Raw genomic sequence first — 15,155 nt, 5'->3', positions numbered from 1 at the left:
TGGCTGTTGATTAACACCCCCAAGGTCTTTTTCTGCTTGACAGCTTTCCAGCCACTCTGCCCTAAGCCTGTAGCATTGCCTGGGTTTGCTTAGGCATGTGATGGAACTTTTTCTCTGGTCTGACTGGACTACAGGCTGGAGGAAGCTGTGCTGTTGTAATTATCTGTGGTAGTGCCTGAAAGCTTGGTCAGAGACTGGGGCCTTTTTTTGGTAAGCACTGCGTACAGGTGATGTAAAGATGGAAACTGCTCTGAAGAGTTTGCTTTTATGCTATTGCTATACAGAAAAATAATTGCAGGTGCTACGGGCTGCTTTGCCTGTTATTGCATTTGTATGCCTGTTCACATCTCCCTTCTTCCATTTTTCCTTTTCTCTCTTTGACAGCAGTGGTTTTGGTCTGTGTTGAGGCTGAACCTACCCATGCAGTCCATGGCACTTGAGTCCTAGTAGTGAGACTTGTGCAGCATGGGCAGGATTGCTTAGGGTATGCTGGAGCTGGTACTCTAGGTGCCCTCTGCAGCTGTGTACCCCTACTCTGCAGCTTTGGATGCCACCAGATTTTGACTCACCACACTGCTAACTAAGGGCCATGAGCATTAGTTGAGCTGAGGTTACCAACAATCATTTCTTTTATTTATGTTTCTAAACGAGCAAGTTCAGGCATACATTCCCTTTATTCCATTTCTCAGCAGTAGTGCTAGCTGTGACTGATGCAGCTTTGCCACTTTTGGCAAACAGTGCTTAATTCCCAAAGGAAGAGAAATGTAGGCCAGATCCTGCCACTGTGTCTGTAAAGGACAGGGAGGGGATGAAGGTGAAGGTGTTGATATTACTTTGTGAGGAACTTCTCATACTCTCCCACAGAGAGAAAAGCCCTTTGATGGGGAAGAGGAAATTAAGGGGATCCTAACAATAATCCTAAAAACCCAACAAAAAGCATGACTGTTATCTAAAACTGATACTTTCACCTTCTGGGTAACAAGAAACAAGAAGTTGTCTGTAAAGAAAAACAGACTGAAAAAAAGGTTATAAGCAAAACTCAAGTGAGATTCACAAAGAATCACGGTTGAACCACTCTTCTTAAAGAATTGAATAAATAATGGGCAGTGAATTAAATAGTTTTATTCTGTCTCTTCTTTATGACTTTCCCCTGAAGAGGATCAGGGTGTCTTAGAAAGGATATCTCTATATTAACAGCGACCAGAGTGAGGGACAGGGAGGTGACATAGTTTGACTATGGTCTTTTTTGTTAAAAGTATTTGCCTCAAAGTTTAGCCTGAAAAAACTAACTCAGATTGACTGGAATATCGACAATATGACATTCTCAAAAATACGGTGAATGAGCACTTAGGATAACTGTCAATAGGGCAAATTAAGGGAACTTGCTATGCTTTCCATCTTCAGTAATGATCTGAAACAAAAAGAACCCAGCATAAAAAAGAAATATAAGGGAGAAACTCTCTAAGAAGCTTATGAAGGATGAGGGAGCAAGGAGGAAGAAAACAGCTTAAAGTCAGATATTTAGAAATGTCAAGAAGTAAAAACCAAGAGGCATTTTGTGTTGCCTTTACTTGATTTGATCAGTGCCCATTTCACCAGCAGTCCCCTAGAAATGGTAGAGTAGGTCACTGTCTCATAGTGGGAAAAGTAAAGGTATTTGAGACTGTATATAAGAAATAAATTTGCCCTGATAGAAAGAGAAAATTGCAGAAATAGGTTATTAGTAGTATGAATTTCTAAGGCTGCCCCTTCCTAAACAGTGTCATGTCAGCCTATGTGAAAGCCTGATGCCCAAGAGTGCAGGGATGACAACTATACATCTGTCCCAAGCTGGAAAAAACCCAGGGAGCAAAACCAAGTGACTGTGGTTAATTTAGAATATGGACATAGAGATGAAAGGATGCAATAAATGTGTATTATCGAGTGGCCTTTCAGCACATGTGATAACTATCTGCTCATCTGCGAGAGGTTCAAGAGTGTAAACACCACAGAAGGAGAGCAATTGCTAAGGATTGTACAGGGAGAAGCTAAATAATTATGAATATTTAGATGAAATTTTTAAAAAATCAGGTTGAACAGCAGGAAAAATGAAACATCTCTTGAGTGTTCATCTGATTCTGCATCCTGTAGAATCTGAACTGTTTCAATATCTAAAAATAGACATAATTGATCTAATTATACTTTTCCCTCTCTAATTCCTATCATGCCATAAATTACTCATCAAAGCTGTGAAGTATAACCTATTTCCAAGTCTTTCACCCTGTGGTCCAGACCTTCAGCTGCTGGAAATCTGTTTAGCTACAGTGATTTTCATTGTGCTATACTGATATCCAACCGTTTGAGGTTTATCCTTTTCAAACAGCATCTACACTTGATTCTGGTACACACAGCAGAGCACACAAATCTCCAAAGCATGATTTAAACAAGTAACATTTGCAGACTGACTCATGCAGCTGCTTCATAAACTTTTAAGAATGCCACCAAAGCTTGTTGAATTACCCAACTTGTCTTTATTTGTTCCCACATCAAATCAGCAGAAATACAAGGATATTTCCAGGAGTTTTTTGTTCTAATTTCTAGTTTTCTGTTACCTCTCCTTAGCCATATTTACCTTTGCATCCTACATATATTTTCTGTTGCTGAAGTAATGTGTGCAACTGATAGCAGGGTTTTCAAATGCTTTTCTTGAGAGTCTTAGGGAAAAACCACGCTGTTGTGTGTCAGCTCGTTGTTCCCACTGGTCAAGAAGCACACATTAAAACTCTGCTTAGGAGTAGTTTGAAGTTGAGAGCCTTGCTGTGAGATTTCTCCTTTAGTTCCTTCCACTGTGACTCAGGATTTATTTCTTTTATAATCTTTTAATTTCCTTAGTTTCCACTTTGTAGCTTACCTTCAACCACTGGAATTTGCTGTGTGCTACAGAAATGGGTATGCACACATACATAGGTAAAAATTACTTGTGTCTGTACTGCGGTTATGCATCCAGTTACTTGCTGCTTGTAGAAGAGGAAACGTGGAGGATGTGATCCTTCATACACGTGTGTAATCAAAGGTGGGAAGCATTCCAGAGCAGCTGGGTGAAACCACTTGTCTGAGGTTGTTGAGAGTTAAACATGGATGCTTGTTTTGTTTTCCGTAATTCCTGGGGGTGGATTTTTAAGTGGTGGAGGATGCCCCGACACATGGTGTCATGAGAACTTAGAGGGAGCAATAAGAAAACAGCAAGTGTGTTGCAAGACAGAAGCTGAATTATTTTTTTCTCTGCAGAGTCCATTGGAGGTAGCAGAGGGAGGGATTTCTTTTGTCAGCTTCCTGGCAGAGGATAATTTGTCATTTTCTTGCAGAGACAACATTATTAAGTTTGTTAAGAAATGCTGCGTGGGATCCAGAGGTTATGAAACAAAGATGAGCTGTGCCATACCAAGAGCCAGCTGCGTTAGATAAAACAATTTTCCCTCCAAGTGACATGGTGTTGAGGCTAAGGTGTCCAACCAGCATTGTCTTTTCCTGCAAGTGTGGACCAATGTACAAATGCTGGCTATATGCAAATGTTGCTTACTCTAAGGTTGCTTATAGAATGAAGCAGATAGTGTTGTTTAGGTGGAAGAAGCTCCAGAGGTGGGATGTTCCTGGTATGTTTCCACCAATTTGCTGTTTGTTTTTGGGCAGACTGTACTGGGGCTTTCCTTGGCTTTCCTCCTCTGAAAACCTGTGTGCTGAGAGGGTTGTGAGGCAGCAGTGCTGTACCCACCTTACTCACCAGACAAGTTCATAACTGCATGATCAGGGCAGCATAAGGAATCCTTCTTTCAATTACAAGTGAGTCCATCCCAGTGAAAAACTCATTTGTAAGTCACTGGGCTGTGAAGAATCACAAATTATATTCTTAAAGAATTTGAGACTCTCAGTCCAAAGGAGTTTGTTCATGCAATACATTTATTACCCTGCAAATCTGTCTTTTAATACTTTTTAAAAATGATTTTTGTTTTTTTGGATGGTAAGGAGCACTGGAGCCAGTTGAATGGACTAGAGGAAGTTTGGTTAGTATTCCAGAAGGCAGTCCCGCTCCTCAGACAGCAGAGTTGCGGTGGCTGGGAGGAATAATAAAGTGTTCAAACTGACATCAATCCAGCAGTTATTTAGCCAATACCTGCAGCAAATTTGGCATATTAAAGACATCTCAGTGCCAGCTGATGAAATCATTTCCAGCTACTTTTCTTCCAACACACCGATAGCTGCTCCTCCTTCATGTGTTTGGTATGATGGTTGTTGTGGAACTACCAAAAACAATAAAGCATGTTCCCACAAGGCGTTTAAGTTTACAAACTAAGAAGTGGTAAAATGGATGGCAGAGATCTAAGATGCCCTGAAGTCTTAATTTTCAGTTTTGCAAATGTAGAAATTCAGCCCTAACAAGAGGCAAAGAGTTGGAGCTGTGCCTGTTTGTGAGGTTTGGCCTGGAACTCCTGTGGTTTATTTTTCAGGTCAGTGTATAGTCTGTGCAAGCACAAGCAGAGAGTAGGGAGGGAAAGTCTGACCATCATTAAAACACACAGACACATGGAATAGGTATGATCTGATTGAAAATTGGGGTTTTTTTTCCCCTCTGAATGTGTTATATCTACTGTTATCACAATTAAAACACAATTAAAACTCTCCAGTTACTAACTGGAAAGAACATACCAATTAAAAATTCTTATTCTCACTCCCCCTTTGTCCATTTCTTAGCTTTATCCATTTATTTGGTTTGGGTTTTTTTCAGTTTTCTTATGGCTTTTTTCTTTTTTCCTACTTCCATTCTCCTTCTCTGAAGTCAGGGGGTGAGTAGTCGTGTCCATGTCAACATGACCCTGGCCACATGGGAAATGTGCGCCTGCACGCGCTCACACAGGGAAAAGCCTCCTGAGATAACTGGCTGTAGCACATCTGTGGATCAGCTTGCAAATAAGCAGTGGTTCAAATAGCAACCAGCCACGCTGAAGCAGCAACCCTGGTCACTGTAGGGAGACTCTTCAAAGTGCACAAAGTTAAGTGCATGCATTAACTTGCGGCTGTGGCTCAGTCATTTTTCTTCCTGATTAAAGCCTCTGTGTATCTGTATAGAGAACATAACTCACCCGTTTTGAAAGAGAACTTAAAAACCTCTCAAAGACAACATGTGCTCTTATTAAGCCCTAATGCAATGCAAGCTGTAATTAAACAGAAGTCCAAAATAAGATCTTTGCTTGGCAAAAAAAGAACCTAATTCCTGCCATAAAACCTTGCAATACGGAGTGAGGGAGCCCTGGCACAGGCTGCCCAGAGAGGCTGTGGGCTCTGCTTCTCTGGAGGTTTCCAAACTCACCTGGACAAGTTCCTGTGTGACCTGATTGCAAGGAACCTGCTTTAGCAAGGGGATAGACTGAATGATCTCTAGAGGCCCCTTCCAACCCCCACCATTCTGTGAATCTGAGATAATACCATTAAGTTCAAATCAGTTGAAGTGAATGTACATAAAGAAATGGTGCTGCCCTCAGGGATTTTGCAGACCTTTAATATTAGAAAATTCCCATCTGGTGATCAGCTTATGAACCAAAGGAAGTGTAGAAGTTTACTGGCTAACTCTTCAAAACTGTTCTGCATATTGAAAAAACATTAGCAGAGCGGTTACATTTTGCCTGATATTGTTACTGTTACATCTGGTGTGAAAGCTTGGTGCCACTGAATTCAACATTATGACCATAATGAATTTAAGTGAGAAAGAGATTTCATCTCGAACGAGGCTATATCTGAGATAAAGTTTGCACCTGGCTCAGTTCTGACATTTGGTTTGGTGACCTGATAGTTATGTGGCCAAATCTGCTAAAGAAAGGAGAAATTTCTTGACTGAAGGTGTTGTCAGGCATTAGAACAGCTGCCCAGGGAGGTGCTGGAGTCACTATCCCTGGAGGGATTTAAGAGATGGGTGGATATTGCACTTAGGGAAATGGTCTAGCATTGATAGGTCTGGGACAGAGGCTGGACTCAATGAGCTTAAAGGTCTCTTCCAGTTGAAACAATTCTATGATTCTAAAACCCAATGAGAACTCACTGTGTTTGCTTGTATTTGGTTGGCCTCGTCTTATGACATAGATGCAGGTATTGGGGCCACACTGGGCACGTTCAAGGTGATGCAGGTGTTTTCTATGGCAGCAAATGTTTCTTTAACATGCTGAAAAACCCGTTATTCCAGCAGCCATCTTCCCCAAGGATTTGGCAGGAATTGCAGGGTGCTTGAGCACATGGGTTAGCTGAGAGCAGAGCGTTTTATTAGCCTTACCACTGTGGCCGAACTGTCCAAATGGAGAGATCTCAAATCTGAGTAAAGCCTATTTGAGAGACTATAGAGTCTACAGAAAAGTTATTCTTAACTTCAGTGAGCTTTGGAGCTGCCTGACCTCTTTATTGTTGTCTCAAAATGTTGTGCAGCACCTTTGAGCCAGCTAGCATCATCTGCCTTTCTACCAGATCTTGCAGAGAATCGCTTCTGCCTGCTATATCTCGTCACACTTAGTTCAGGTTTGCTGTTCAGCAGCAAGGACCATACCTGTCATTTCTCCCACTTTCTTTTCCTTGAGCCCTAGGTTGCTGAATCCCAGAGAACAAGTGTAGGTCTCTTCTTTTTTTTTCCCCTGTATGAGAGTGATTGTAATTGTAGAGAGATGATCCTATTCACTTTCTTTAAGAAGGCAAGAAAGATTCTTGAAGAAGAAATAAAAAGGCACTTCTTACACAACAAAAGTCAGCATAAATTGACATATTTTCCAGAAAATCTCACAGTGCTAAAATGGATGAGTTTGTAGCATTTCGGGCAGGTGTATCTCCCATTTTGAGGAGACCCTGTTAGTTATGCAGGAGACAGAAGAGCATCTGAAGGAAGCTTACAGTAGTAGGCAGCAGAGAATTCAGAAAGTGACAACAGATACCAAACTCAGCAGTGCATGAGGAATCTGTTTAAGTGCATTTCCAGTGCCTTGGTGTGTCCTTACAGGTTCTTGAAAATAGTGAGATTTAAGTATGGAATCGGATACTCCTGCTGAATTGGAGCTAAGGGCTCCAAATACACAGACACCATCTGTACGGCTCAACTCTTGTACTCTACGCTTATGTCAGGGGGTCTCTGTAAGGATGTAATTGAAGGATTGGTCCAGAAAGTACAGTTGCCTTTGAATGTCTTTAAGAAAACTGCCTGTGGTAGTTTGCATATCAGCCAGAATTTTAACAGGTTGCAAATGATTCTGTGATTCTATGAAATGGTAATAAATAGTTTCACTAGCAGAATAGGAAGTTACATTTTTTTTGTTCATTTTGGTGAGAGGAATTCTTTGTTATGAGTTTGTTCCTCACAGTTTAAATGAGTATCCTGAAACGTTGTCAGAGCAGGTATATCCTGTCTTTTACACTATGTTGTCCCCTGGTTTTCTAGACAAGCAGAGCCAGGAGTCAGGTAGGTCCAGCTTCAATCCTAGCCTGTAAGCAGTCTCAGTCTTAACTCCAGCATAAATAACAGTGTCAGAATATGCCTGCAATATTCTGATGGTGTCTTTAATGAAATGGTTACTGAGTGGGATATGAAAAAGCAATGTGAAATTGGCTACAGCCTGAGTTACTGCTGTGCAAACTTTTACTATGTATTTCCATATAAATACATGTCAACCGATTACATTTTTATGTAGTTTAAAGTGAATTCCAAGTGAAGCCCTGGACACTGGTTGCTTTGGCAGGTCTCTGTTTGATCTAAGAGTCTACCTGTATAAATATTCAATGCTCTTCAAAGTGGAGTGGTTTTGGACCCCCAAGCAAGTAGAATTTACTGCCTACCTCTGCACTCAGGGCTGACCCACACATGGCAGAATTTGAATTGCCTCCGTAAAATTGACTCTGCTAGTTCTGCACATTATTCTCCTTGTCTCCAATTTAACATGTTAGTCTGCTGACAGTAGAGTACACAGCACTTAGCAGCTGGTTTGTGGAACCATCAGTGAGGAAATTATATGATAAATAGGAGGTAGCCAGGTTTAGTGGCACTTTATTCCGCTTCAGCAGTTTTAGCCTGACTTTGGAAAAGTCATCATGTGGTTTTTCCGAAGGACTGCAACAGGAGATGGTTATAGTGTAGTAACTTATTACATATACATTTGAGTTATGATGTTCACCAGCTGTATTGCTCATGTGTAAATAATAAACTGTGAGATGGATAATTATGTTGGGGTTTGATATGCAGCTCTGCTCTGGTCGGCGCTGGGCTGACGGAGACAGCTCCCTGTGCTGTGATGGAGTGCGGCTGTTTCCCAGATGGAAGCTGCAAATAAGATGCAACCAAGATATACAAAGGAGCTTAATGTGAGAGGACTCCAAAAGGTGTTCTTGGAGATTTATGTCCCATGCCTTAAATATGACTTGTTGGTGCTCTGTGCTGCATAGGCCCCACAAAGGGGAATACCCTTTTTGGGTCATTTAATACTCATTTTCCATTTCCCTGATAGGGGAAGATAGATGATGGTATTCAGCAGGGTTAAATGGTATTTCACTGCATAAATATTGAGACTGCTTTTAATGGGTAGGTGCTCAGGCTGGGTGAGGCTCAGCGTCCTGAGTGCATTGCTTGTCTTGACCAGGTGGAGACCGTCTCGTCTGACTTGAATAAGGGTGACAAAATACTTGTGGTCTCACCTGTGCTCCCTATACTCACTGTTCAAAGATGCATTGGGCAGAGAAGGACTTGCCTGTGCATCTACAAGGGCATGAGCGACTTCTTCCTTTGCTGCAAAAACAGTGGTAGAGTTTTTATGGTGAAATGCCAGATGTCTGCTTTAAAACCTCCTCCCTTCGGCTTATGTGGCTGTAGTCAAATACCAGCAAAATAGATAACAGGGCAGACAGGGAGATGTACTAAAATACACTTATTCCGTCCTTTTTTTCTCCACCTTGGAAGCTGGTGAGGAATGTATTTCAGCAAGCATTTTTGACCCATCTTTACTCCTGCTGAAGCCCAGGAGTGTTTGGTGTGGTGAGTGAAGCTTGTACCAGATTGCATGCCAAGGCACAGTTGCTGCAGCAGAACCGGAATCAAAGCTACCGCGAGTTTGAGCTCCCAGGAGTAAGCCACAATTATTTTTCATTTACAGTGCCTAAGTCCCGAGGCAGTAAATGATAGAAACGTGCTGTGGCTGATCATGTGCTGGTGGTGTTTCACGAGAATCAAGCCATGAAATTGGACAGTCCATGTCATGTGTTTCCAGATTTTCATGAAATACTGGGACTATTTCCTCAGAATCTACATGATTTCCTCTTTGTCCCCTCTGTTTACTCCCTCTAGGGCTATCCAGATTGTTCCTCTATTTCTTTCTCCAACTTCAAAGCGTAATAAGACCAAATCAACCCAACACAACTTTTGACAAACACCAAGGGAGAAATGCTTGTTAACAATCTCTAGTTGGCATGAGGGAACTGCTTATCCCAGATGACATAATCTAAGAGGAAGATTGCATTTTACTGAATAGGAAAGGAAGGATGTGCAAAGAGAAGATGCCTTCAGGAGTCAGCAGGCAAAACTAAAATAGGCTTAGTTTTACTGCCAGTGCATAATTAAAGTTTTCTTTCTTTCTAGAAGCATTTCAGTAACTCCATTATGTGATCTAATGACTGTAGTTCTTAGCTTTTGGTTGGATAAACACATGACTTCATCCAAGGTGGCAGTCGAGTAACAATTGGGCAGGATCGGCTTGTTTGGTGCCTCTGAGGTGCTCAGTGTCTTAGCCTGAATTCTAAGCATTTGGGAGGCAGTGGTGAGCAGCACTGGTGGTCAGCAATAACCTTTAGGCACACAGATCACTCATGCCAGTGTGCTGACGTGGAGAACTGCTGTCCGTGTGCATTCTATTGTCCAAGGCTCAGAGGCAGGATTGGTGGGGGCTGCCCAGAGGGCTTGTGTTGGCCCCTCAGGGCAGAGCCTGTGGGAGCCGCAGGGCACATTCCCTCTTTTATCAGCCTCGTCACCGAGGCTTTCCAGAAGCAGCGGGGAAACAGAGAGCCCTGGCAGCTGCAAAAGCCTTTGAGGAGATGGAGCAGAGGAGCTTGCTGCTGCCGTGAGTCCCTGTGTCTCCAACCATGGGGACAAAGAAAGCACCCGTCCTTTTTAAGAGTGGTGTATGAAATGATTCTCCTTGTCCTCAGGCACATTCCCCTGAATGCAACCACTGTGGGATGCAGTTAAGCATCTCCAGCATGGCCTTTTCCAATTGTGTTTGCCTTTCAACTCCATTGTCCAGTTTACTCCAGATAGTCATTTCTCAGCATGATGCTTCAGTTTTGCTTTTTGTTATACATCTCTGAAGAGATAGATATTTATTTTATTGTACTATATTCTTTTCTTATTTATCCTGGGATGATTTTTTGTTGTTATTCTACTAAAAACTAAATAAATCAGGAATGCTTATGAAAGGCTTGTTGGTCCTTTTGATCTGACATTTCACATATAGGCATGTAATCATTTATTAAAGACTGCTTTATGTCCCTTTCCATTTAAACTATAAAAAGAGGATATTAAGATTAGTAAAGAGATAATAATAGATTATAATAGATAACCATGCATAGATAATAGATAATCACATAAATACTGTGGGCCAGATTCTTCTCACAGACATACCTTCCATAGTACGTGAGAATGACTGACTGCAGCGGGGAAGAAGAGTGCAACCCTTAAGTCGTAGTGCTTTTGACATGTGTTTTTAAATATCTGTTTGTTTTTATGAATGTTTTTGGAGATACTCAGATTTGGGAACCTCTCTTGTTTTTTCAGATCCTCCTCACCTCTTTCCGGCATTCCACCCTCCTGTACCAATTGATGCGAGACATCACGAGGGACGCTACCATTACGAACCATCTCCCATTCCTCCTCTGCATGTGTGAGTATTCAATGTCTCCCCTAACTTCAGCTGCATGGAAGAATGGACAAGTATATGAACCTTTGCAGTACTTAAAGCCATGCACCTGGAGTGCTTTGCCAGCCTCGCCAGAGAAGGCAAGAAGTGAGATTCACTTCTGGAAAGTGTGAAGATTATCTTCTTGTGAAGCAAAACCCAGGCTGGTGCCTGAGGAATTCCTGTTATAATAGGTGGCTGGCAAGTGTTACTGATCTCTTTTGCTGACATTTATTCTGTATGCTGTCGTTCTATAAATACTAAATTAAAACGTTCAGAACCTTGTGAAATACAGCCAGACAAAACATGTATTTTGTCTGTATTAGGCTTGGGATTCTTCATAGCTACAATTTCCTCTCATGCCAAAGGTTGTTGTGGGTTTTTTTCCCCCCTGTGACTGCTATGAAGCATAATGAAATTTTTGGTAAATTTTCATAGTCCCTGTTGTGTGCACGCACAGGCAATCGGTTGATTGATGGGAATGTCACCCAAACAAAATGGCAAATGTGATAGAGCACATGGTTTACACAAAGATAAAAGAAATGAATACCAGTGATAATGTGCATTAAAAAAGGATGCTAGTGGTGAAATCCTGTAGAAATAAATATTATCTTATTCTATATGGGGAGATGGATATCAGCATTGTCTGGAAAACTGGGCCATTAAAAATGGAGCTGAAAAGCAGAGCTTGGTACTTTGCTAAAAGGTTTGATATATACGTTTAATCATATCTACTAATCACCTCTCATACTGAGAAAATACAAGAAGAAAAGCACAAGTAATATTTGAAGAATAATGCTAGTTGTTTAGATGGCAGATTGCTTTGCTATGGCTATTAGTTACAGCTGTGTAATTACATATATGCAGAAGAAAAATGAAGTTGTTTTAAAACAAGTCCTCCTCTGTGAGCGGAATTAATTGATATTAACTATCCTAAATGCATGCCCAAATACGCACACAATATTTTACTAATGTGTTTTTTGGGTCAGTCTTCTATTACTGAACTGTAATTCCAGAGCAGATTTGCCTGGAGGTAAGTAATAAATCTGTGTTGCGATCTTCTTGGGTAGTAGAAAAAAAGTGGATATTTATAGAAAAAGAGTACAGAAACTTGTGATTTATTCCTCAGAGTTCCTGTGATGCACCACTGTTTACACCACAGTCAATCACATCATAAGATATACTTAAATACATGCTTGAATTTTCTGCTAAAAACTGTTGTAAGCTGAAGGTGGCAGACTCAGACAGAGTCATTATGTTGTCATCCTAGATTTTGCAGTGCAGTGAATATTTTGCCTGGATGTTTTTGGGAGCTAGGGGGAGGATCCTGCCCCGTTTGAAGCTAGTGCCACGTGAGATCCTGCCTGGCTGTGTTTGCTGTGCTGAGCCTGAGCTGCATGAACCCAGCGCTGTACCATGACACTCTGTGCCCACGGGCAGGGCTTTTGGGTGGGTGAACCACCGTTTCCCACGTCAGGTGACAGTGGGAGATTTGGACTAGCAGCCTCCATTGATAAAAGTGCCAGGACATGTGCCCCTTCATGCCTCATTTGGCGTTCAGTTGTTAGTCCCCTCTGACACCAAAATCAACGGCCCTTCCATGGAAAGGTGCTGTGCACCCGCTCCCCGCCAGGCCCTGAGGCGCAGCGGTGACTCAGCTGGGCCCTGCAAAGGCTTGTTAGAGATGAGGAGATCTCAGCATGATGTGATATGGCTGCAGGCAGCTGCTTTAGAAATACACTCTAATACCAGCCCCAGCTTGAAACACGACATTTCCTTGATACCAATCATTTATTTTTTTGTGTTAACTTCTGTCGATTCTTCTGCTCATTTGGTTTGTGTCACCATTGGAATGATGAGTTGTAGTGGACCCCTCAGAGCCATTGTGGTTAGTGCTATTAAACATAAACACAAACTTAAGCAACTTAAAAAACAGAAAAACCCTATCAGAGTCCAACAGCTTCTTTGTAGATGTTAAAGTTTGTCAGACTTATGTGAATTTCAGGAATACATTTTAATTTGTGTATGAGGTAGATATCCAGTAGTTTTCTTGCAAGTTTTACGGAGCCTGGTATGAGTTTCACTTAGAAATGTTAGATTTGGGATTGGTTGGAGCCAATGCTGTCCTAGCACTCATTAGGAAAAAAAAACAACAAACCCAAATAAACTGGGTCTGAAAAGTTCTTTGAGAATTCTGTGAGAAAATGGCAAGAACACCAGTCAGGATACAAATGTTTACCCACAGCTTCATCAATGACTTCTTTGTATGAGTAGTTTTCTCCTCAGCTTCATAATAATCTCAAATGTGTGTGTGTAATATAAATATAAAAGGGAAAAAAATTGGCATCTTTGCAGATATCCAAGCTCTTAGAAATGTGTTCCAGAACCTGTCAAGCCTTAGTGGAATTAGTTCAGGTATAACACAAATGCAGGAAAAAACAAGTGGGCCTTGTCTGCATGGTACATACAGTGTTTGCACATAGTTTTGAACAATGGCCAAGTGGAAAAAGAAAGGAGGAATCTTTAAGATGTTACAGAGCTCTTAATGTTACTTGCAGCTCTAAAGATGTGTATGTATTTATATGTATAATTCTTGGTAGTTTAATTGCTGATGGGCAGAACCATTGTATCCCAAATTTCAGCCTGGAGCCAAATTTTATGATTTGAGTTACAAACCTCTAAAATAAGGGTTTATGTTTATGATGGAATTGCTGACAGATGCTTATGTGTAGTAGGACTAGCAGGCATTGCTGTAATTATGCTATCGTATCCTATCATTAAAGATTTCAATTGAAAGAGGTTTATAAATTGCTCTTCCTCTTAGATAAACCACCCTACATTAAGGCATCAACGATATGGTGCAGAATTAAATTAAAATCTCATAAAATGAAATATGTTCTGTATTAGCTGTTTGACACTTAATTTGCCTCTGAATGAGTAGAGGAAATCACAAATTAACCTGCCTTTGTTTTTCCAGCCATGGCTTATTAGGTGTTAGAACAACTGCAATTACAGCCTAATAATAACCCCAAACCCTTATGAATATGTACTGAAATGTGTCACCTTGTGTTAGGAAAACCTGTTTGTTAGGACTATGTAGATATCCTGGAATTTCTACAGTACATCTTCAGTTTGTACTTCAGCAAAGATGTATGAATCTTAAGTTGTTCTTTAATAGCAACATATGAACAGTGTAATTTGGAGTTGCAGCTTGTGCTTTCCTTTTTTTTTTTTTTTTTCAAAATTCAAGGCATGAATCTTAGTTTTAAAAACAAATATTCCAGTAAACTGTAATTCAGTTTTTCTACTTTCATTGAACTAGCAAATGAAATTACTTGTTAAGCATCATATGATTAAAACACATCAAAAGAGACATGGCTTTAGCAATCCCACTTCTTGCTTTGTTTTTCTTCATTGTTGTTTTGTCTAGCTCTTTCTTAATTTTCAAAATTCATTTCTGAAATAAAGTACTAAAGGAGACACTGAAGCTACACTACATTTTGGTCCTTAACATTTGCTAGGCTATCCAATAGAGAGCGATGCCTTCCCAGTTGGCATGCAGCGATTCACAATCATGCTGCTAATAAGGGTATTTAATTGAACATAAACCAATAGTTTGATCAGGCTGGGTTTTTTTCTTTTTACTCCTCAAGAACCAAAGCATAAATTTCCTTTTGCCTTTTTCTGTTGCCTGATGTCTTTTTTGATGTTGACTTTCTTGGAGGGAGAGTTGTTAGTAGTGAGCAGAGGAAGAATAAAGGTGTCTTGACTATTTTTATGATAATGCAAATGTAAACAAGTTTATAGTCTCACAGCTTTTAAAATCGGACTTAGCCAGGATGAGAGTTTTTATTTATCTGTTAACAAAAACAAACCAAAAAGGGCTTCTAAGGCAGAGGCAAACTTCTACTGACATATTTAACTGCAGTGATTTGGGACACTGCCATCCCTGGTCATTCTTTCATTCCCATACTTTAATAGGTATGTGTTAATAGGTTGCTCCCAATCTGTGCAATTTTGAAGTTGAATTAGACAGTCTTTGAAGGTGACCTAACCTGGTATTTCCAGGAGCTGTTAAAGTGGCTGCGAAGGAGGCACACTCCTGCAGAAGTGAGCACGGAACAGCTGTCAGATGGCAGTATCAGGAATGGCTCCAGGGTGGTGGCCTGTGTATGTCTCAGAGTGCTTAATGTACATGTCAGAGGAGGTTGGTAG

General features: G+C 40.9%; 1 protein-coding gene across 1 annotated transcript in view; it reads left to right on the top strand.

The window, feature by feature from the left end:
* The window catches only part of GLI3 (GLI family zinc finger 3), a 208,131-nt gene that overhangs the window by 105,865 nt on the left and 87,111 nt on the right, over positions 1–15,155 (top strand). Inside the window, exon 4 of the mRNA XM_061996474.1 lies at positions 10,820–10,925. Coding sequence (XP_061852458.1) covers positions 10,820–10,925 — 106 coding nt within the window. The remainder of the gene's footprint in view (positions 1–10,819; positions 10,926–15,155) is intronic.

Source organism: Colius striatus, chromosome 5 (genome assembly GCF_028858725.1).
Source record: "Colius striatus isolate bColStr4 chromosome 5, bColStr4.1.hap1, whole genome shotgun sequence".
In the NCBI taxonomy this organism is placed as follows: Eukaryota; Metazoa; Chordata; class Aves; order Coliiformes; family Coliidae; genus Colius; species Colius striatus.
The sequence above is the reverse complement of the archived record's forward strand: the minus strand, read 5'-3'. Positions and strand labels throughout refer to the sequence as shown.